Here is a 23,152-nt window from a genome sequence, read left to right on the forward strand (position 1 = left end):
GGAAATCTTTTTACAAAATACTGGTGTGGCAATGGGCTCACCCTGTGGTGCAAGTTTTGCCAATAGCGTTATGGCACATTGGGAACAAACTTATTTATTTGAAAATAATGTGCATCAGGAAAAAGTACTATGGTACACAAGATACCAGGATGATATGCGTCTTATTTGGAAGGGGAAGGCAGAACTTATACATAATTTTGTAACAAGCATCACAGCCGTGACAGATTTCCTTGAGTTTACATATAATGTAGGCACAGATCATATCACATATTTAGATGTAAAGGTAACTAAGGATATGGTTAAGCGACAATATAAGACGTCAATTTATAGAAAACCCACTTATTCTAACGCATTTTTACTTTTCAAGTAATCACCCTTACCACCAGAAGAAGGCCATAGGTAAGGGCAGCAAGAATGGTGTCGGGTGACACGGATTTCTATGAAGAATGTGAAAAATTGAAATCTATGTTTTTGAGAAGAGGCTATCCTGATAGACTCTTGACTGATATTCTTGAAGTGAATGTAAAGAGGGAGTCAGGGCACTTTAAGCCCCTTCTTTCAAGCAATGTTAACAACAATAGTACTGATTTATTGGTTCAAAATGATACACAAAGTGGGGAGCCATTGAGAAGAATGATGAATCAAAACTTGAATTTTATGTTCACCTTCTCCTTAGATTTTATGAAAATTAAAGAAATTCTTAAGAACCGGGCAATTATTTTAGAGGATCAAATGATTAGTAAAACGTTTGGTATTAGACCCGGTTTTACATATAGGAGAGGATTGAACCTAAAAAGTATATTAGAAAGAAATAGCAATAGAGTGGTCAAAAATACACAACGTGACTCACTGGGTATGAGGAGATGTGGGGCTTGCCCACAGTGCAAGTTTATCAAAACAGGGACCTCCGTGAAGATAAAGGATAGAACATATAGAATTAATGGTAGATATAATTGTGACTCTAAAGGAGTAGTTTATGTTGCATGCTGTGACATATGTCCCTCCTATTATATTGGGAAAACTGAACGTAAGCTAAAACAAAGAATACAGAGACTTCCCATACTCTGGAACAGACTACCTATCTATGTCAAACAGAGCTCCTCATTAGCACTCTTCAAGAAAAATCTTGATGATTGGATGGGTAATAGGAAATTCACCCCGGGGATCACTTCTGTGGTTCTGCTTGACAGGGGCACAGTAAAATAATTTTCTTGGGTGGCGAAAGCCAGGGTACATTTTTGGCTAGGCTTGTATAGACCCTAGGGCCAATAGCCTAGTACCTACCTATGAACCAATATAGTATAGGTAAGGCTGATAGTAATAATGCCTTGGCAAGGCACATAGTAGAGCATCCAACTCATAGGTTTGCTTTCGCAGTGCTACATCAAATTCAATTTGACCCGAGAGGGGGACCATGGCAGCTAATATTAGAGGAACAGGAACTACTTTGGCAGATAAGAACTTCTGCATACATACTTCCTGGGTTAAATAAATGAGCATGTTTCAATTAAAAGTATCTTAAAGCTTAAGGCTTTATGTAGATGATGCGTGGGTATTTCAATAATAATTTTGTTCAGTTTTAAAGCAATTACACACTATTTAATCATATTAATGTATTTTTTATGTATTTTTAATGTATTTATTTATATAGAGCAGATTTATGCATACTTATACTATATATATGTTTTTTATTAACTTAATAAGTTAATGTTGTACAAACTTTTCTATTCAAATGCTTTACACAAGTTATTAAGATATATGTATAGAATTGATAACAGGTTGTTTGCTTACAAATGGCAAAATGTTTTTTACAGCATTTTGTTTTGCAGCCTTACTTTTAGATAAGGATTTATTTTAGTCGTTTTGTTAGATGAATGAATAATTGAATAATGGATCAATTAACTTTGAAATAAGGGATATATAAGGTGTGTGAGGAATGGTTGAACTTTTGTCTGATGAAGTTGTGGCACAGATCCTTTCGAAAGCGCTCACAATAAAGTTATTTTAAATATATGCTGGTTGGTGATTGAAGAGGCAACCTACATTTGGATACGTTTGCCGGGGCTCCCTCGTCGGCTCCGAGGGGGCAAGTGGCATCGGACCCTTGTCCAGCCCCATTCTCCCTCTCGGAGCTTTGGCGCAGGTGAGCTCGGCTCCTACATCAGCCTCGGAGCAGTCTCCCTCGGTGCGGAGAAGGATTCCGATTTCCTCAGAACCGGAGCCTTCTCTGCATCATGGCAGGGATGCCTTCAATGTCATGAGGAGTGTGCTGGCCACTGAGTCAGCTCCACTGTCGGCCCCATCGGCTCTGTCCCCTGTAGTGCCTGTGCCAACCTCTGCTCCTCCTCCAGACCCCAAGCGTGGGGAACCGGTGCTCCAGGGCACCCCATTGGGTGTTTCATCTTCTTCCGAGGCCTCCCCTGATCATTCAGATGAGTCGCCTCATAAGAAGAAGTGCAAGAGGAAGCACATTGACTCCCCTGAGTCTGTCACTTCTGATACAGACTTAGATGACTCAGAAGGGTCCCTGAGATCCCCCTCTGAAGATGTTTCCTTTTCGGACATCCTCGAAATGCTTAAGCAGAGGGGGAACTGGAATCCCCTAGCTCCTACCGAGGATGAGTCTGTATTCCTGGATGCGTTCGGTTCCCAACCTTCCACCTCCTGGGTTTCTCTGCCTTTCAATCCACTTATGTCAGTGGTGGCTCGAAAGGCTTGGTCAGCCCCGGATACAGTGGAACCAACCCCGAGGAGACCTGGAAAGTTTATCACTGCACCCCATGATAAGCAGTTCCTTACCAAAAGTGTTCCTGTGGATGCCATGGTGGTAGCAGCAGCCACAAAAAAGGAGTTAGCGGAAACTTCTTAGTCTGTCCATCCTCCTAACAAGGAGTCTAGGACCATGGACAGATATGGGAAGTGAATGTTTGCTTCAGCGACCTTTTCTATTAGGTCAATGAACTACTTATGCCATTTTACCCGGCTTCAGAGGGATCTCCTTAAAGAGCTCGGAGATACCCTTCAAGATCCATCAGCTGAGGGGGCTCAAGCTAAAGTGGCTTCCCAGCTGGCGACCCTTAATTCTGTAGTCAACTCCTCCATGAGGCTCATTTCCTATGCAGCCGATGGTGCGAGTAGAGCCGCAGGTACGGGTGTGGCCCTGAGGAGACATGCCTGGATGCGGCTGTGTAATTTTGCGGAACCCTTTAGAGTGTCATTTACCAACACCCCCTTTGATGGTTCCTTTCTTTTTGGACCACAGGTGAAAGACACTTTGACTAGGTGTGAGCAAGAAGGCAAGACTCTCTCTGCTGTGGGAGTCCGTTTTTCCACTCCTTCCAGACCAGGGTCAGAAGAGTGGTAAAATGTGGTTCCGAAAATCCCAGGGAGCCTCGCCTGACACACACAGTGATTTTTCCTCCAGGGGCAGAGGGGGAAATAACAGACGCTGCCCTCGTGGCAGAGGGGGTCCGCAGAACCAGGGCAACAGAGAATCTTTATCTGAGAAGCCCTTTCAACATCCCTGAAGGGTTGCCCGGCTGCCCGCCTCTGGAGACAGTCGAGGGAAGACTTTCTCTGTACCCAAAAGCCTGGCAAAATTTAACGCAAGACAAATGGGGTACGGTCAGTTATATCCGGAGGTTACAAAATTCCCTTCTCTCAACCCCCTTTACCTTCAAGCAGATCCCTTCCAGATGTTCCACCAAATCTGAGGGACCAAGCAGTCATAGAAGTTTCAAAACTGCTAGAAAAAGTGTCATCCAGGAAGTCCTGGCAGACCAACACGGATCCGGAACTTACTCAAGGTTCTTTTTGGTACCAAAAAAGACAGGGGACTGGAGACGGATTCTGGATCACAGCAGACTAAACAAGTCTGTTCAAAGAACAAAGTTTCAGATGGTCATGCTACAGTCCATTCTACCCTTTTTTGGTCAGGACAATTGGATGTGCTCCATCGATCTTCAGGATGTGTACTATCACATCAAAATGGACAGGCGCTCCAGGAGATTCCTTCACTTCCGACTGGGAGCCAGTCATTACCAGTTCAGAGCTCTGCCCCTTTGGTCTCACCACAGCCCCCAGGGTGTTCAACAAGTGTATGGCAGTGGTCACGGCTCACCTGAGACGTCGAGGATTCCAGGTGTTTCCATATCTAAGACGACTGGCTTCTCACTGCTACTACCAGGCATCAACTTCTGCAAGCCAGGGACTACACAATCACAATCTGCTCCCAGCTAGGCATCACAATAAACTTCGAAAAATCTGCCTTGTTGCCCTGTCAGTCTATCACCTATATAGGAGCAGACTTGGACACAAGGAACATGTCCGCAAGGCTACCGCCAGACAGGGTGTCTACAGTTCGTCAGCAAGTTCAAATTCTAATGCATAGCAAAAGGATCCAAGTCAGGTTCATCCTTCAAACTCTGGGTTCCATGGCAGCGGCAATTCTTCTAATCCCTTTGGCCTGCTTTCACATGAGAATCCTTCAGTGGCTTCTGTTCACACAGTGGTCTTTCCAACAGCTGCCCATGTCTCACATGATCATGATTACAGAAGCATGCAAAAGGCACCTTTCCTGGTAGATGGTCTCCCCACTAGTGTCTCAGGGCAGACCCTTCATTCAGCCCCCTCTGGTTGCCACAGTGACCACAGACGCCTTGCTGATAGGGTGGGGGGCATTATCAGGGCAGGACAGTCCAAGGCACTTGGCAGCCTCACGAGTACCATCTGCATATAAACGTCCTAGAAATGAGAGCCGTGCTCCTAGCGTTGCAAACTCTTCAGGACTCTCTACCTTCTGGGACCGTTGCAATTCAAACGGACAACATGTCAGTGGTGTGGTACATCAACAAGCAGGGAGGAAACCGGTCCTATCCCTATGTTGATAAGCACTCAGACTCTGGCAGTGGGCGATTTCCTCCCAACGATTTCTGATTGCGACGCACATCCCTGGGAGGTCCAACGTCATAGCGGACAGGCTCAGCAGAGCTATTGTCATGCCTCACGAGTGGTCTCTGAATCAGGTAGTTGTGGATCTGATCTTCCGCAAATGGAGACAGCCTTGCTGCGATCTTTTTGCCACCCCCTTCAACAGCAAATGCAGCAACTACTTCTCCCTTCTTCCGCTTCCAGGTCACTCTCCCAGAGATGCTCTAGTCCACGATTGGCCTCAGGGACTCCTTTATGCCTTCCCTCCATTTCCCCTGATACCGAAGCTCATACAGAAAGCTATATCGTTGGGTTGCAAAATGATCCTCATTGCCCCCTACTGGCCTTGACAGATATGGTTTCCGTTCCTGCATCATTACCTTCTCGAGCAGCCCTGGACTCTGGATCCAATTCCAAACCTACTGATTATCAGTCAGGCGGGTTGCATCAATCCCTCCAAACACTCCAGCTCACAGCTTGTCCAGCTCACAGCTTGGTTGCTCCACTTCCAACCCTAGCCAGGCTTCCCAGCATTTCCCCGGCCGTGCGCGAGATTATTGTGTCCTCTCACAAGTCCACAACTAGAAAAACTTATGCTAGTAAATGGAAACGTTTTTCTTGTTGGGCAGAGGCTAGGAACATAGATCCCTTTTCAGCCCCAGTCCACGAAATTTTGGAGTTCCTAGCACAACTCTTTCATTCTGGGTCCACTTCTGCTACAATCAGGGTTCAATTGGCGGCCATTTCTAACTTTCATGTTGAGTTGTCTAATTCAAACATTATGTCTCATAAGCTCTGTAAAGCCTTTCTAAGAGGGACTACTCTCCTTAGACCTCCAGTGAGCGATCCCCCTCCTCCTTGGGACCTTAATTTGTTACTAACCTCTTTAATTATGCCCCCCTTTGAACCTGCAGCGTCATGCTCAATTAAATTTCTATCTTGGAAAACACTCTTTCTGGTAGCTATTACATCAGCCAGACGCGTCTCTGAACTTTAGGCACTATGTGTTCATCTTCCATACTTGGTTTTTCATAAGGACAGGGTTGCTCTGAGGACTAATCCATCTTTCCTTCCGAATGTCTATTCAGAAAATAATTTAAACCAATCTATAGACCTTCCTGTGTTTTTCCCTAACCACACCAACAAGGCAGAATACAAATTACACCAATTGGACGTTCATAGACAATTGCGTTTTTACTTGCATAGGACCAAGGATACAAGGAAGTCGGACCAACTATTCCTTTCCTATGCTCTAGGCAAACAAGGTCTCCCAGTTTCCAAAGTGACCTTATCCATGTGGTTGTCTCACATTATTACCTTCATTTATCAACTGAGAAACAAAGAGTTGCCTGTCAAACCGAAAGGTCATTCTACTAGGGCTTTGGCCACCTCTGTAGCCTTCCAATCTAGGTTGCCCATGGATTCTATTTGTGCAGCTGCCACGTGGGCAAATCCTCATACTTTTATTTCTCATTACAAGCTAGATATGGTCTCCAGGAGCAGAGCTGACTTTGGTTCCACTGTTCTGAAGAGTCTGTTCCAATGAGCCGCCCAGGATTGTAGGTGCTAGAGACACTGTCCCAACCAGCAAGAACGAAGGCGAGATAGACAACTTAACATAAAGAAGGTATGTACCTACCATAACGTTCCATGTTAGTTGTCTTCATCTCGCCTTCCTTCTTGCGTCCCATCCTCCGTCCCCCTGTCCTATTGGAATGAGAGAAGTTTTGGTTTCACTGGCTGAGTGTTCTCTGGTTTGTTTCCTGTACTGACTTAGAGAGTATGATAGGTATGCTCAACGTGTTTCTTGGGCAGGTTGTTTCTCTGGTTAAGTCTGGGGTTAGCTATTACAAATGAGATCTGGTTAGCTAGCGCTAAGCATCATGGGATAAGGGGTAGCCTCGAGCCAGTAAACAGCTCTCGAGCTATAGAAAATGCCAGAGTCGGATCCGAGGATCGGCTCCGATCCCAACCAGCAAGAAGGAAGGCGAGATGAAGGCAACTAACATGGAACGTTATGGTAGGTACATAACTTCTTTTTACTCTCATTCCCTGCCTGCAACAGGAGTTTCGATGGTGGGTGAAGGCCTGTCACCAGAACAAGGGACAGCCATTCACTCTACCCCCAGCCACACAGACATTAGCAACGGATGCATCGAATTATGCCTGGGGAGCCCACATGACAGGAAGATGTATTCAAGGCACATGGTCCGCAAACCAAATGCATCTACATTTCAATCAAAAAGAGATGCTAGCTGTTCAAAATGCCCTGACAGCCTTCAAGGACCTACTTCATCCGGGACAACTACTGATAGACAGACAATACCACAGTCATGTGGTATATAAACAAGCAGGGAGGCACTCATTCTTACCCCCTTTGCAGACTGGCCATGACTTTGTGGGACACAGCATTGACTTACCAAGTACATCTGCAGGCACAATTCCTGCCAGGAAGGATAAATACTCTGGCAGATGAACTAAGCAGAAACCTCATGGATCCCCACGAGTGGAAATTGGATCCACAAGTCTTCAGCATGGTAACAAGGAAATGGGGATGCCCGGACATAGATCTATTTGCCTCACCTGACAACTGCCAACTAAAGAGATTCTGCACAAGGACTTATCACAGACAAGCATGGAAAGTGGATGCCCTATCTTTCAGCTGGAAAAACTTAACAGTATATGCCTTTCCTCCTCTGCCTCTCCTCTCCAAGGTGCTCCTAAAGGTCAGACAGGAGAAGCCAAAAATTATACTGATTGCCCCAGACTGGCCACGCCAGTACTGGTATCCAGTCCTAAGGAGCTTGTCTCTTTGCCCAGCCTGGACCTTACCTCAAGTGCCTCATCTACTGTCCCAGCAGAAAATTCAGATCCTGCACAGCCAACTCAAGACCTTAAATCTGGCAGCATGGCAGATAATGTAGTCATACAAAACACACCTCTCACTAAAGCGATGATGGATGTCATTTTGGAGGCCAGGAGGCCTAGTACTAGAAAATCCTATGCTGGAAAATGGAAGAGATTCTGTGCTTGGAACCAGGCACAAGGAATTGACACAGCTGTACCAAATATTCCTCAGATTTTGCAATACTTGGCTAAGATGCTGGACAAAGGCCTATCCTTTTCATCTATAAAAAGTCATACCTCTGCCATTTCGGCTCATTACAATACAGAGCCACCAATCTTTTCTCATCCTTTATTACGGCAGTACCTCAGAGGGGCCAAAAATTTAAGGCCTCCAAGGAGATCACCAATACCTGCATGGGACCTCAATTATGTCTTGGAAAAACTCACCCTGCCTCCTTTTGAGCCAGCCACTACAGCTGATATAAAATTTTTATCTTGGAAAACAGCTCTGCTCCTAACAATAACTTCTGCAAGATGAGTCTCAGAGCAACAGGCACTCATGGCTGTGGAACCTTTTATAATTTTTTATCCAGACAGGGTTTCTCTGAGGACAAACCCGACATTTATGCCTAAGGTAGTATCCAGTGTGGCCCTTAACCAAACTATTCATCTGCCTACCTTTTATCTAAACCCACAGAATAAGGAGGAGAGAATTCTGCATTCTTTGGACATACACAGACAGCTACACTTCTATTTGAACAGAACCAAAGCTTTTAGAAAGACAGAGCAATTACTATTGGCATATGCTGCAGGATCACAAGGAAAGGCGATCTCAAAGCAGACTATTTCAAAGTGGATAGGCCACTGCATTCGTTTCTGCTATTCACAACATGGCAAGCCAGTACCTAAGGGCATTAGGTCACATTCAACCAGAGCAGCATCCACTTCAGCAGCCTTCCTCAGGGGAGTACCAACCAAAGATATTTTAGAGGCTGCTACTTGGAGTTCAGTGCACACCTTCACAAAGCACTATCACTTACCACTCTACTCTAAATCCAGGGCAGGCTTTGCCACTGCAGTTCTGCAGGGCCTAATAGCCGCTCCTAATGCTATTTAGCTCCAGCCTCCCAACCTTAGCTTTGGGATTCAACCCAATTGTAATGACTGCAAAAGTGAAACACGAAGAACATAGTACAGTTGTGTACACTTACCATAAATGTAGATGTTCGAGTGTATTCACTGTTGCAGTCCAGGTTACCCACCCGCCATCCCCCATTTCTTTGCTGGAACTTATCTGTACTTCTCTATTCTATACAACCTATGTGGTGCATTTGCTTGTAGATGAAGGCAAAATATATACTTTGGTGCATGCATGTTTTATTGACATATTTTTAGCCTACCCTTTTGGGGGCACCTGACATCTGGGGCAAGAAAAACTGAAGAAAATGGTGTCGGCTGCATCTTTTATACCCCTGGCGCACTGACGTCAGGGAAGAGGCGACGGCAACAAACGCCGGACCTAGACTTTGGAATTCAGGCCGACTGTGGGTAGCCTGCCAGCAGGATAACCCAGTTGTAATGACTGCAACGGTGAATACACTCTAACATCTACATTTATGGTAAGTGTACACAACTGTACTTTCTCTGCACTGCCAAAGGGTATTCACAAAGTGTCTAGCTCCAGTCATTGCATTTTGCAGGCAAAGAAATATTCAAATATACCCATACCTGGACAGTTGTCTAATTGAGGCAGAAAGCCAGGACATTCTATTAAATCATCTGGCTTTTGTAAAGAAATTGCTAACGTCTCTGGGGTACACCATAAACGAAAACAAATCACATCTTGTACCCTGCCAACAAATTGTATTCCTGGGAGCAAGCTTGAATACAACTTCCCAGATAGCCTACCTCATGCCAGAGAACCAAATTCAATTGACAGTCTGCTTCAAACTACTGGCCACCAAGACCCAGCTATCTGCAAGGAAAACACTGCAAGGCCTGGAGTTCATGGCATCTTGCATTTACTAATTCCATATGCATGACTGCATATGAGGAAACTACAATGGTATCTAAAAAGCCTATGGTGTCAACATTCCCAGGATCTAGAATCAATGATTCCCATCATACCTTGTCTACAGATAGAGTTCATTTGGTGGGCAGAGGCCTGCCACCAAAACAAGGGACTGCCATTCACTCTACCCCCTGCTGCCCAAACCCTAACAACAGATGTATCAGACTATGCATGGGGGGCTCACTTGGCAGGGCAGTGCATTCAAGGCAAATGGAACCCAAATCAAATGCACTTGCATATCAATCAAAAAGAAATGTTAGCTGTACAGAATGCTCTGACAACCTTCAAGGACCACATTCTTCCAGGACAATTATTGGTAAAGGTGGACAACACCACTGTTATGTGGTACATAAACAAGCAGGGGGGAACCCACTCATACCCTCTTTGCAGACTAGACATGGCTCTGTGGAACACGGCCTTGAGCTACCAAGTGCACCTACAGGCTCAATTCCTGCCAGGAAAGCTAAATACACTGGCAGATGACCTAAGCAGAAATTTCATGGACCCACACGAGTGGAAACTGGAACCAAAGATATTCAACATGTTGAGAAACAAATGGGGGAGCCCAGAGATAGACCTGTTTGCCTCTCCCCAGAACTACCAATTGGGCAAATTCTGCACAAGGACTCCCCACAAACAAGCTTGGAAAGTGGATGCCCTGTCCTTCACCTGGAAAAACCTATCAGTTTATGCCTTTCACCCTCTGCCTCTCCTCTCCAAGGTACTACTAAAGATCAAACGGGCCAAACCAAGGACAATACTGATTGTACCAGACTGATCACTCCAACACTGGTGTACCCCCTCTTGTGCAGTGTGTCACTGCTGGCACAATGGCACCTGCCTCAGACCCCTGCCCTGCTGTCCCAGCAGGGGAGCCAGATTCTGCACCCACAACTTCAAACCCTGAAACTGGCAGCCTGGCTAATTACCTGACCTCTCCGTTACCATCCCTCAGTAAGCAAGTGATGGATGTCATCCTGGAGGCAAGGAGGCCTAGTACTAGAAATCCTATGCTGAAAAATGGAAAATATTCTGTTCCTGGAGCCAAACTCCGGAAATGGGCACAGCAGCACCCAATTTACCCCATATTCTTCAATACTTAACTGAGATGCTTCACAAGGGCCTTTCCTTTTCCTTTCCTCCATCAGAATTCATGCCTCAACCATTTCAGCTCATTACAATACAGAACCACCCCGCTTCTCTCACCCACTGCTGAAGCAATTCCTCAGGGGGGCCAAAAACTTAAGACTATCCAGGAGAGCCCCTCCTCCAGCTTGGGACCTTAACTTTGTATTGGAAAAGCTCACTCTACCTCCCTTTGAGCCAGCTGCAAATGCAGAGTTGAAATTCCTTTCTTGGAAAACAGCCTTCCTTCTAGCCATCACTTCAGCAAGAAGGGTATCAGAATTACAAGCCCTCATGGCAATGAAGCCTTTCATCATCTTTCATGCTGACAGGTTGTCCCTTAGGACCAATCCCTCCTTCATGCCCAAGGTGGTATCCAGTGTGGCCCTTAATCAGTCCATTCATTTGCCTACCTTCTTTTCTAATCCACAGAACAAAGGGGAATGAATACTGCATTCCTTGGATGTGCACAGACAACTTAGATTTTACTTGGACAGGAATAAGCCACTCAGGAAATCTGAACAGCTGCTGGTTGCATTTGCTGCAGGGGCAGAGGGGAAGGCCATTTCAAAGCAAACCATTTCTAAGTGGATAGGCCATTGCATTCATTTCTGCTTTAAGCATCATGGAAAACATACCCCACAGGGGATAAGGCCACATTCAACCAGGGCTGCATCTACCTCTACAGCCTTTCTCTGAGGGTGTCCCTACCAGGGACATCCTAGAAGCTGCTACCTGGAGTTCTGTACATACCTTCACCAAGCATTACCACTTGCCAATTTTTTCTAAATCCAGAGCTGAATTTGCCACTGCAGTCTTGCAGGGCCTTATAGCTGGTCCTAATGCTATCTAATTACCTTCTCCCATCCTTAGCTTTGGGAATCTACCCAACTGTGATGACTGCAACAGTGAAACACGAAGAACATAGTACAGTTGTGTACACTTACCATAAATGTAGATGTTCGAGTGTATTCACTGTTGCAGTCCTGGTTACCCTCCCTCCAGCCCCCTAACTTCTATTGACTGCACCTGTATTCTTGTTTACTATGCTTAAAGTTTTTTGGTGTATTTGCTTTTTTGTTGGAGGTGTAACTTTGTATATAATTGCTTCCCATTATGGGGGCACCTGACATCTGGGGCAAGAAAAACTGATGTAATGGCGTCGGCTGCATGCTTTATACCCCTGACTACCTGACGTCATGGAAGATGAGACAGCAACTGACGCAGGACCCAAGACTTTGATAATCAGGCCGACTGAGGGCTACTGCAAGCAGATAACCCAAATGTGATGACTGCAATAGTGAATACACTTGAACATCTACATTTATGGTAAGTGTACACAACTGTACTTTTTGTATCTCCTTATTTATAAATTCTTTGACGTCTTTTAGTTAAGTAGGCAGGAATTCTTCTAATCTGAGTATCGTGTATTACATTTACAGTAAGTTCAAAAGTGTTTGAATTATGGTCTGATACTAGGCAGGAAATGACCATAGATTTAGATAATCTTTTACAAGTTAGCTAGAGATCAGAACTCTTATCTATTCTAGAGTAAGACTTGTGTCTGTTTGAAAAAAAAAAAGTATATGGTAGTGACTTAGGATCAGCGTGGTTATTAATGTCATTCAAATGATATAAGTTAATAAAGTCTTTTAGATGTTTTGCGCTAGCTGTAATTTTCCTCTTCCCAAGAGTAGTAGTGTCATTATCATATAGAGTACAATTGAAATCACCTGCTAATATGATGTCTCCTTTAGAGTGGAGTACTGTGTGATTTAAATGCTGTTTCACTGTGGTAATACTTACGCCTGGTATCCAATATATGTTGATAAATGTAAAAATCTTCCTATTAATCTGTACTGTAACCATGCAGAACATCCCCTTGTCGTCTTTGTCATCTTAATAATTTTGGGGATAGGTATGGATTTGTTCCACAGGATAGCTACCCCTCTTTGACTAAAGTTATGTACTTGTTGGTTGCTAGTTTATCTATGTCTTTTTTAAGGAGATATGTTTCTTGAAGAAATATTGGGTTAGCTCTATGCAGGTTAAGATATCTAAATAAACTCCTCTTACATGGGTTGTTTAACCCATTAATGTTTAGGGAGATCCCTCTTAAGTTTACCATTTGACATATATAGCATAAGATGAAATATGTTTAGTTTACCATTTGTCATACAGATTAGTAATCTATTCCCTCCTATAGATGTTAAATTAATCAAGGCTTTGACTTGTGAAGTTTCTGTATGAACATGTGGGTCTTTAATTTTTTTTTAGAAATGAAAATGTGATTGTGAGATATGATGTGGATGTCAGAACTATAACAATAATCAAATAAAATAGTGTTGGGATTGAACTTCGCACCCGGCCTGGAGTTATAAACTCCGAATTTGAGTAGTTACAACTACTTGAGTTACCTCTCTAACTATAACAGCAGAACTCTAGCTACCACCTAATGTCTGTAAATACTAAAACTTTCAAAACCAACGTTAAACTCATCCATTTTACTATGTATTATAAAATAAATTATTCAGTTTATGCACTTATTTCTTAATATGTGTCAAGATTTCATTAAGTACTACTTGATATCATACCTTTAGAACTAGAAAGAACAGTTTAAACTAACAGCAAAATTGTATAAAACAGAATGATAGATCACTGAAACATTTCATTGGCTTGTTTGTATAAACATATATAGGTATTTGAGATAGAGATTTTAACAAATACAGTTTATATAAACCATAAAAATTCAACTTGAATATTCTAACTATTGTAAAGGATATATATTAATATCTAGAATAGCTTGTTAGCAATAGAAACATTACAAAGCAAATTGCACATTTTGAAACATTTTAAAGGAATAGGAGTATAACAGGAGATCCTTTTCTTAAAGTAAATACATCAAATCATGTGTATGAGCAAAACCAATTTAACCAACTATTAAGCAGAATTAAACATTTTTAATGAGATAAGAGTGGTGGTGCTGCGGTAGTGTTGTCGCCTCATAGCAAGACGTTGTCCCGTTCGATTCTCAGCTAGAGCGTCTTCTGTGTGGAGGCATACGTGAATGGGGCGTGCCTTCGTTGAAGGTTGTGCGTCAGGGCTGGTAACCCGGTACGTAAAAATCCACTACCAATCATTAGCGGACCGGAGTCCCGCTGTGGCGACCCCTAACCTGGAAAAGCCGAAAGACGCAAACAAAATGAGATGAGTATCTTTATATATAACTATTTTATTTAATAACTTAGTAATAACTACAACACATCTAGGAAGGGAAGAAAAAAAATAATTATAGGTGCTTTGTGCTTACTTAAACTTCCTTGAGCTTAGAAATATCTATTTACTCATGTTTCTGTGAGACAATGTATTACTCCAATCATATTATTCATTGCAGTTGTTATGAAAATAATAATGTTAATGATATAAACATATGCAGCTATAGAAAGATACATGAATCTATTATCTGCTTGTTCATGGATCTATGATGAGAGAATTAATTATCAAAGCAGAAGCAGAATAGTAAAAACATTGCATTAATCAAAGGGAAGCCATGACATTATGCTGAAAACAGTATGCAATAGCTTCATATAATGTATATATTGCATACTAGCTTAAGAATGTATCAAATATTTTTACTAGTGAATTAAAACAGTTCAAAATATAAGATTATTCTACAGTGTTAGAAAGCAAAAGCATATTCTAGTATGTGCATAGAAACAGCAATTGCAGTACTGCTTTTGAGTAACGCACCTTTAAGAGCATTATAACTAATCTACATCTGAATTCAGCTGCTACACATTTCTAAACTTCATATGGTTTAAACAATAAAACAATACTTTAATATGTGCTGTAGCCTTACTAAACACAAATTATATCAATCGAAAGCTATTATAATGATAAAAACTCACAATTTTGTTAAAAAGTCAGTTTTTGTCATTTTTCCACGTTTGCGACTGTTCTGCTTCCTGGAACTGGTTTACTTTGCAGCATTACATTGTATATGAGTGAAATCAGAGGTCAAAGTTCATGATGGCTGCTTTCTTCTACTCTGATGAACAGTTAGAACATGAAGGTTTAGAAAACGACTCGTGATCGCTATTCTCGAGGTTGCCAGTGTCTAAAGTTGTCTCCTGAGAGATTCCAGTGGGAAATAAAGTGAAAATAACACATTTTGAACGTAATAAGGCTCTGTGTAATGTAGAGACAGCTCGAGGTATTCCACAAGTCTTAGTAATCGAAGCCTCAATAATATCAGGCCATAGGAAACATCATAAGTCTATTTACAACATACATGAATCCCATATTTCCTAAGCTACACAATGTTATAAGCACTTGTCAAAGCTGTAAGGATATAACTGTTTTCCAAAAAAAAATGTATATTATATCATTTATCTACTACTATATCAAGGTATTAAATGGTGTATATATTAATCATTCATCTATCCTTATATCTAGGCATAAAATACTGCATTTATAATTATTTTGTTTAATCAGCTGTTTATGCTTCATAGCATGTTAGTTGTAAAGAGTTTAAACTGTCTCAGTTTTATGAAGTTAAGCAGTTATAACTAAACATAGCAATATTTTGAATAGATTAAAAAAAGAAATAAAAATAAAAAAAGAAAATCTTTTTTAGTAAAATTAAGTGAATATAACATGTTACTAACCTTTGATCTCGCAGAGAGAGATTAGAAAAGCAACAAATATAAAATGTATCCGGTTATTTGTTCCTTAGGGAGAAAATGTGTTAGTATAACAAGTTGCATATTTTAAGGACTTGAAAAGCTTTGTGGCGATCTTATGTTGTTTATGGATTACTTGAGGAAACAAGGAAGTTTACACAAAATAATCAGAATGCTGTAAAGCAAGTCATTTATTTTTTAGTCTCTTTTGTTTGTCTGTTGTCTTCCAAGTTGTGCCTGATGCCAGTCTTTTCAATGAAGGACTTGCCCATTCCATTTCTTTTATCTTGTCCAATATTTTATGTTTTTTAGTATAAGCCAAGGCAGTGTCTAAATCCTCAAACATTTTAGGACCATCAGGTAAGAAGATTTTTAGTCTGGCAGGGAGTAAAAATTGAGTTTTCAGTTGTGCTTTTTTTTAGTTCTCTTATTAGTGGCAAGAAGGTCCTTTTAGATATCCCTAGAGTAGAATAATCATTATCAAAGCGCACTACTGCATCATTAACTTTTATAGGTGCTTTTGCCCATGCTGATTTCAACACCATCTCTTTATCAAATGAAGATAGAAATTTTACTATAACCGATCTAGGAATGTTGTTGTTAGTGGCAGAGGATGATGGAGATCTATGGGCTCTTTCTATACCGAAAGAAAATGCCTCAGATAAATCTAGTGTTTTTGGTAGCCAAGTGTTTAAAAAAGTTATATTATTATTACCTTCTATGCCCTCTGGTAACCCAAAGATCCTTATGTTATTACGTCGAGATCTGTTTTCCAAATCATCCAATTTAGACTGGTGATGTGTGTTCTGTTTGAGTAGAAATTCACTGTTCATTTCCCCTTCTTTAATTCTACTGTCCATGTCATTGAGAGCATCCTTTATACCTGAAATCTGTTTTTTTTTTTTTGCTGTTGTAAGTCTTCATGTAATGTTTGGTACTTTTTTCTTTGAAGTTGTCTATTTTAGAATCAGTTCTGTCCATTTTAGTTGTCACTCCTGCATATTTAGTAGTAATGCCTGGAGTTCTTTCTTAAGGGTAGAATCCTGGTTGTTAGCTTTACTGTAGCTTATTCTGAGGAGTTGAGATGAGTGAGAAATTTCTAAGATTTCTGACAGGAAAATCAGTCAAGTTTCCTTTCTTTTTTGGGATATTATTGTAGAAAATGATATTCCAAATGGTTTTATGAAGAAATATATTCCATTAGACGTGTTTTGATGATAAATTTCCCTGTTTATGATATTGTCTTGGTGGAGCTAAAGAAATCTGCTGCTATCCTGTGTTCATCCTTGGCCACTCCCCTTCAAGAGAAATCTTGATGAGTGGATGGGAAATAGAAAATTCATCCCGGGGATCACTCCAGTGGCTTTACTCCACAGAGGCACTGGGAACTAAGGTCGGGAGGCACGATGCCAGGGTAATCCTATGGGCTAGGCGTGTAAAGGCTCCAGGGCCATTAGCCTAGTACACACTTATGAACCTGTGAACTACTGCCCTTCCTTTCTTCTTAGATACCTTTGTGAATCTCCCATTTGTTAGTAATACTGCAGAAGTCATCCAAGGAAGAACATAGTATATTTATATAATAACTTAGTGTAAAGAGTGATGTCTGATTGATCACTACCGCAGTATTACATCACGCCTTCCTTTCCTTCTTTTGTTGTTTTTCAGTTTTGGATCAAGGTTGATTCTTTTTCCCACTCTCCTTTTTGAATTGTGCATTTTGTGTATAATTACCTATTCTTCTGCTTCATTTCCTTGGTCTGTAAAAGAAAGTCCTGAGGTAATTCATGCCTGTATATCCCTTATGTTCTTCTTAGCTGATACAAGAAACATACCCAGAATGTAAACCAAGCTGAAATAAAGAAAACACATCAAGGTGGAATAAATAACTTCCTTTGAAAGGCTGTTGAGCTGAGGTACCAGGAAAACACCAGTAAAGCGTTTGTATTCTGAGTTGAATGTCACCATAGATGTAATACAACCTCCTCAGATTAATAACTCTGAGATTCTTGCCACCAAATTGCAACTTAATAAAAATAAATGCATTAATATCATCTGTATGTACATTCCCCCAGGTAACAATATATCTACATTTGAAGATATCCTGCACTGGTTATCATGTCACTACCCCCAAGAAACCCTACTACTTGGAGACTTTAACATAGACTGGGGCACCTGTTCCTTAGAATCCCCAACCACCCATATTAACCTGCATGCATTTACACAAATCATATCCACCCCTACCAGGATAGGTAAACCCAACCAAAAGAAAGTATACTTGACTGGGTACTCATAAACAGTCACCCCCAACTGTACACCTCTGGTACCCTCCTTAATGGCCTAAGCGATCACCTTCTCACATATGTAATTAAGCACAAAACCATTAATTCCCAACAACCCTTGCTCAGAAAGGTTAGAAACAATAAAAACTTTGACCCTGCCAAATTCCAACAAGAACTAAACTCATGTAATTGGTCTATTCTAAAACACCTCCCCTTAGAGGAAGCAGTAGCATTCTTTAACAACAAATTCCTTGAGATCCTTGATTTGCATGCACCTGTTCGTTCAAAGAGAACCAAGGCAAAAACTGCACCATGGCTTTCTATAGTGTCTAAACTCAAAATTACCCTTAGAAACAAAGCATGGGCTTTATGGCGTTCTTCTAAAGACCCTCACGATCACATTAAATATAGGCAATCCAGGAACGAAACCAAAAAATCAATTTTACAAGACAAAAAACAATACTACTGTAATTTACAAACAGTAAATCAAAATAACCCTCAGAAGTTTTGGGCAGGTTTAAATAATCTACTACATCCTGGACAAACTTCAACCCCAATCCCTGCTGCTACTATTGATAAAACCCCTGAAGATGTTTCTGATAGTTTTAACCAATTCTTTACCGAGACAATTCAAGCCCTAGCTAGCCAACTACCTCCCAGCTCCCCTAGTCCTGAAAGTAGCACCCCTAGAAACCTACTTGCGTTCAGCTTCCAACCAGTCACCACTTCACTTATCCGCACCTTGATCATAAAATTAAAACCCACTACACTTTCTGCTGATCAACTCCCTGCCGAGTACCTACAAAAATCAGCTGATGCTATTGCTTACCCCGTCTCAATACTAATCAATCGAACCATAGTAGAAGCTAAAATTCCCACCATCTGGAAAATATCCTATGTAATCCCACTTCATAAAGGAGGCAGCTCTACTGAATTCTCCAATTATAGGCCAATAGCTATACTCTCTCCACTTGCAAAGATTATGGAAAAATGTATTCATAGACAACTCATGCACCACCTAATCCAAAATTGCCTTATGGCAGACACTCAGCATGGCTTCCGTCCTCATCACAGCACTACTTCAGCCCTCCTAGCCTTTACTAACACCATAAACCATAATCGCAACAATAATTATATATCCTCATCCCTCTTCTTTGATCTTTCCAAGGCATTCGATATGGTTGATCACCAACTTTTAATCCACACCCTGCAAACATTCTGTCTAGATACTGGAGCCCTCCAATGGTTTCAATCCTATCTGAATGGTCGACAGCAGGCTGTCCTCTGGCAGAACAAACTCTCTAACCTTCTACCTAACACCCTCGGAGTACCACAAGGCTCTATACTAGGGCCCTTGCTGTTCTCCATCTTCATTAACGACCTTTATACTGTCATCCCAAAAGTCAGCTGTATCCAATATGCTGATGACTCTACTCTGATTTGCTCAGCCACATCTTCAGTAGAGTTATGGTCAGCTACCCAGACCACCTTTAATACAATAGAAAACTGGCTTTCTGAACATCGCCTGATCCTAAACCCCCAAAAAACTAAAATGCTGTTATTTTCACCAACACGTAGGTCTACCGCTTTCACCTTTACCATAAAATCAAATGATGGCACAATAATCTCCCCTGACCCATCTACAAAACTATTAGGTGTCATCATAGACAATAATCTCAAATTTGACCTACATGTTAACCAAACTATCAAAACCATCAATAAAAAACTAGGGTCACTTTACAGAATAAAAGCCTTCCTAAACCCTCCAGCTAAAATTGCCATAGCTCGCTCTCACCTTCTTTCAACCCTTCTATATGCATCCCCTCTACTCTCGAATTTGAACAAGACTGTCCTTAACAAACTCTCAATTTGCTACAACCACATTGCCAGGTTTGCCACTGGGCTGCCTTTTAGGACACATCATTGCATCAATCTAAATCAGCTTGGTTGGCTTGAACTACCTAGCCTAATCCAGTATAACCAACTGATTATGGCCTATAAAATCCTCTATAATCCGGACAATACTCCTGCACTTAAAAATATTATCACCCCCTATAACAATCCTAGACCGCTCGATCCTCTAACAAACTACTAATTCAGACTAGCAAAATTAATAACACAGCCGGTGATTCTCTCTTTGCAAACTCTGTAAGTAGATCCTGGAGCTCTCTTCCAGCTGATATTACCTTACTTTCCACCTTAGGTCAATTTAAAACTAGACTCAAACAACATTTGTCACTTAACTGGCTATGTCAATGTATCAAGCCAGGCTAACTCGAATGTGTAAAAATCTGTTAACCAGTTTACTGTGTAATTTAATTTAATCCTGACTTGTGCTCAGGACTAACTGTAACCTGTGGAATTTGTTTAACTTGCTTACTTATGTAATCTCTGTAAATAGTCTGTTTGTAATATGTAATGCTGGTATTATGTAATGCTGTATCTGCTTACCCTTGGAGCTTTTCTCCCTGGGCCTCCGCTGAAAATGGACATGCATCCAGTCGGACTATCCCGGTCAACAAATGTAAAATAAAATAAATAAAATAAAATAAAATATTCCACCTTGATGTGTTTTTGTTATTTCAGCTTGATTTCCAGTCTGGGTGTGTTTCTTGTATCAGTTGGAGCAGGTTGGAGTGTATTTTTTTGTACTTCCTAGCTCCTTCAGCGTGAGGTCATATGTCAGGCATACGGAGCGTGAAGAAAGCATCCTGGCTTTGGTATACTGGCCCAGACATATGGCTGTCTTTGGCAAGACACCTTATCTATTAGCAATAATGCAACAGTGGTCAGTCAGACGTGCTGTTATGGTAAGTTCTTGCGCAACTATACTAATGTATGGAAGAACAAATACCTATAGCAGTGGTGTTTTGTTTTACAGAACCATTGCAAATTTCACAGCATTGTAATGCATTACTTTTCTGCCATATTGTGATGACTGAGCATGAGAAGCAAATCTTAGTTGAAGAGTGGGAGATCTAGACTACAGAAAGAGTTAACTTTGCCTAGAAGTAAGAAACGCATGCATTATTTTAGACAAATTTAGCAACTAGTAATTTTAAACTAGCTTCAGCCAAAATGGCCTTTTTCAAAGGGAGTTCCACCAACCTGGAATTCATTTCCACAGCTAAGAAATTAGCAAAATTAGTGTAGTTTTCATTCATTCTCTAACTGTTCTTAACAGAAACCTGTTGGTGCACTTGGATATGTTGTATGTGAACTTTGTCATTTAATGTTGCAGAAAGACCAGTAGACTGTGTATGTTTTGCATTTATTCACATAAAACTATAGCAATGAGACAAAGTACCAAGATAGGTTAAACCTAACTGTATTATACGGTATTCCTTGCTGGTTTCCATGGTCTCATATTTTTTCTATTGTGCTGTGGCCAAAAAGTGTCTTGTACTAGACCACTTAACTATTAAATAAAGTGAATGGATAAAGACTGTGTGTATGGCAGCTGTAAGGTTAACATTTTTGATCATCAGTGAAGTCATCCTTCATACTTCTCCAGGGTACATCATTGTTTGTTCTGTTCTCTTTACAGTGCTGCTCATGCCCACAGCAGTATATGCAGAAGAGGGGCCTACAGACGCACATGATCAAGGCTCATGGAGCACCAAAGCCACATGCAGTAAGTAAAAAGCCAGGTGCTCGTTGTACCAAAACCATATGGTGGTAAGTTTGTGCTGCTGCCTTACTGCTCATGACCAGTAGTAGACATTCCCAAACAATCAACAAGCTTAGCAGTTGATTATTTTCTTAAAAAATGTCATTCAGTGGGTTGGAAGGAATAGTCAGAGATGTAGAAGGTGTTCTATTTTCACCTGCCATCTTTTACTTATGCATGATAATTATTTATGCTTGGAGTTATTTTCTTTTTCAAGTTCTTTCAGTTTTACCACTACAACTTGTGGAAGCACAGCAGACTTGATTATCTGTTGAACAAATTATATGAAGAGGAGAACAGTAAGGCAAAATAAACTACTCTCTGTTACTGTACCTGGAGAAAGTCAGAGTTGTCCAAGTCCTTCTTCTTCATGTCTTCTTTAGGGGTGTAGTTAAATGAGCAACACATAGAATGCTGTTACTTAGGTAAAGCACCAGGTGTCAGCAGAGAGTTGTTTGAAATGTGGAAATGCTGCGTATGTACCAAGGAAAATGTCAACCAGCCCACAAGTGAAAAAAGATAACTAGCCAGCAGTTTGACCCTTTCTGTAAAGTGTTTTGAACATTATTTCTTTATGGTGAAAAACTCTCTGTGGTAAAGGGATCATTTTATTGTTATGAGCAGTTATAAGACCACCTACCCAAAGAAAGTTAACTCTTCTGTCTTAATCTGAAAGAAACAATGACATCTTTGAAGACCCCCAAGTGGACATAGGGACAGAGAAAGACACTAAGTGGTTGAAGAGAGAGAGTGAGACTAGGTGATTTCTTCACAGTTTTTAACATTTTAAGGAAGTTTACTATAAACAGCCAGATTCAACAAAGTTTACACGGTCCGTTTACACCGTGTGTGCATTGATATGGTAGCGCACTGCTTTGGATTCAGTAAGCAGCTCTACACACCACCACGCAAACAAGGTGAACACCATGGAATGCAAATTACTGTATAAGCAGCTGAATTGTATGCTAATCAATCAATCCAAGATGGAGGGGCTATTCAAAAAGCTATAAAGCAACTGTGTAAACTCAGTGCTGGTTTTCCCTGTGAATTCCAAAACCTATTGGAACACAGCCACGGAAAGGAATCTACACAGAAACAATGCTAGGGGCTGCTGTTGCTCTAATTCATGTGCATGTGCAACAGGCTGAAGTCTGTGCTGTTGCTGCTGCTAATAGGCCAAGGTGGAAGAGATTTTTCAGATGTTGGCTAACAGCTGATGATGTGGCTGATCTACACCCATGAGGATGCCATCCCCCTCCCAGCAGACATTCATCACAAACACCGTTCATTCCAGTGTGTCATTCGTCCAATCCATTGACTCATCAACACAGTGGAGGCAGTCACGGATGTCAGCCTGTGCCACATCTACAACCCTAAGCATTTCTCTGGAGCACCTATGTGAACGTACCTGTGCCTTCATGACGGCCCTAAACATATGGGAAGAGACATCTGGATCAGATGGAGGATGGACAGCAGGTCTCCTTCGAGCACCCCCTAACAACCCTCTTGCATGGCACCTTGCCCACACTTTGGCTACTGCCAGAGT

The 23,152-nt window shown here is 41.4% G+C and overlaps 1 protein-coding gene across 2 annotated transcripts in view; it reads left to right on the forward strand.

The window, feature by feature from the left end:
• The window catches only part of ZBTB48 (zinc finger and BTB domain containing 48), an 823,012-nt gene that overhangs the window by 568,693 nt on the left and 231,167 nt on the right, over positions 1 to 23,152 (forward strand). For both annotated transcript variants that reach the window (XM_044056423.1, XM_044056424.1), the window contains one exon: positions 21,484 to 21,570. In XM_044056423.1, the coding sequence (XP_043912358.1) occupies positions 21,484 to 21,570 (87 nt within the window). The remainder of the gene's footprint in view (positions 1 to 21,483; positions 21,571 to 23,152) is intronic.

The sequence above is a fragment of the Protopterus annectens genome, chromosome 14.part0 (genome assembly GCF_019279795.1).
Source record: "Protopterus annectens isolate FY-2018-M chromosome 14.part0, PAN1.0, whole genome shotgun sequence".
NCBI classification, from domain to species: domain Eukaryota; kingdom Metazoa; phylum Chordata; order Ceratodontiformes; family Protopteridae; genus Protopterus; species Protopterus annectens.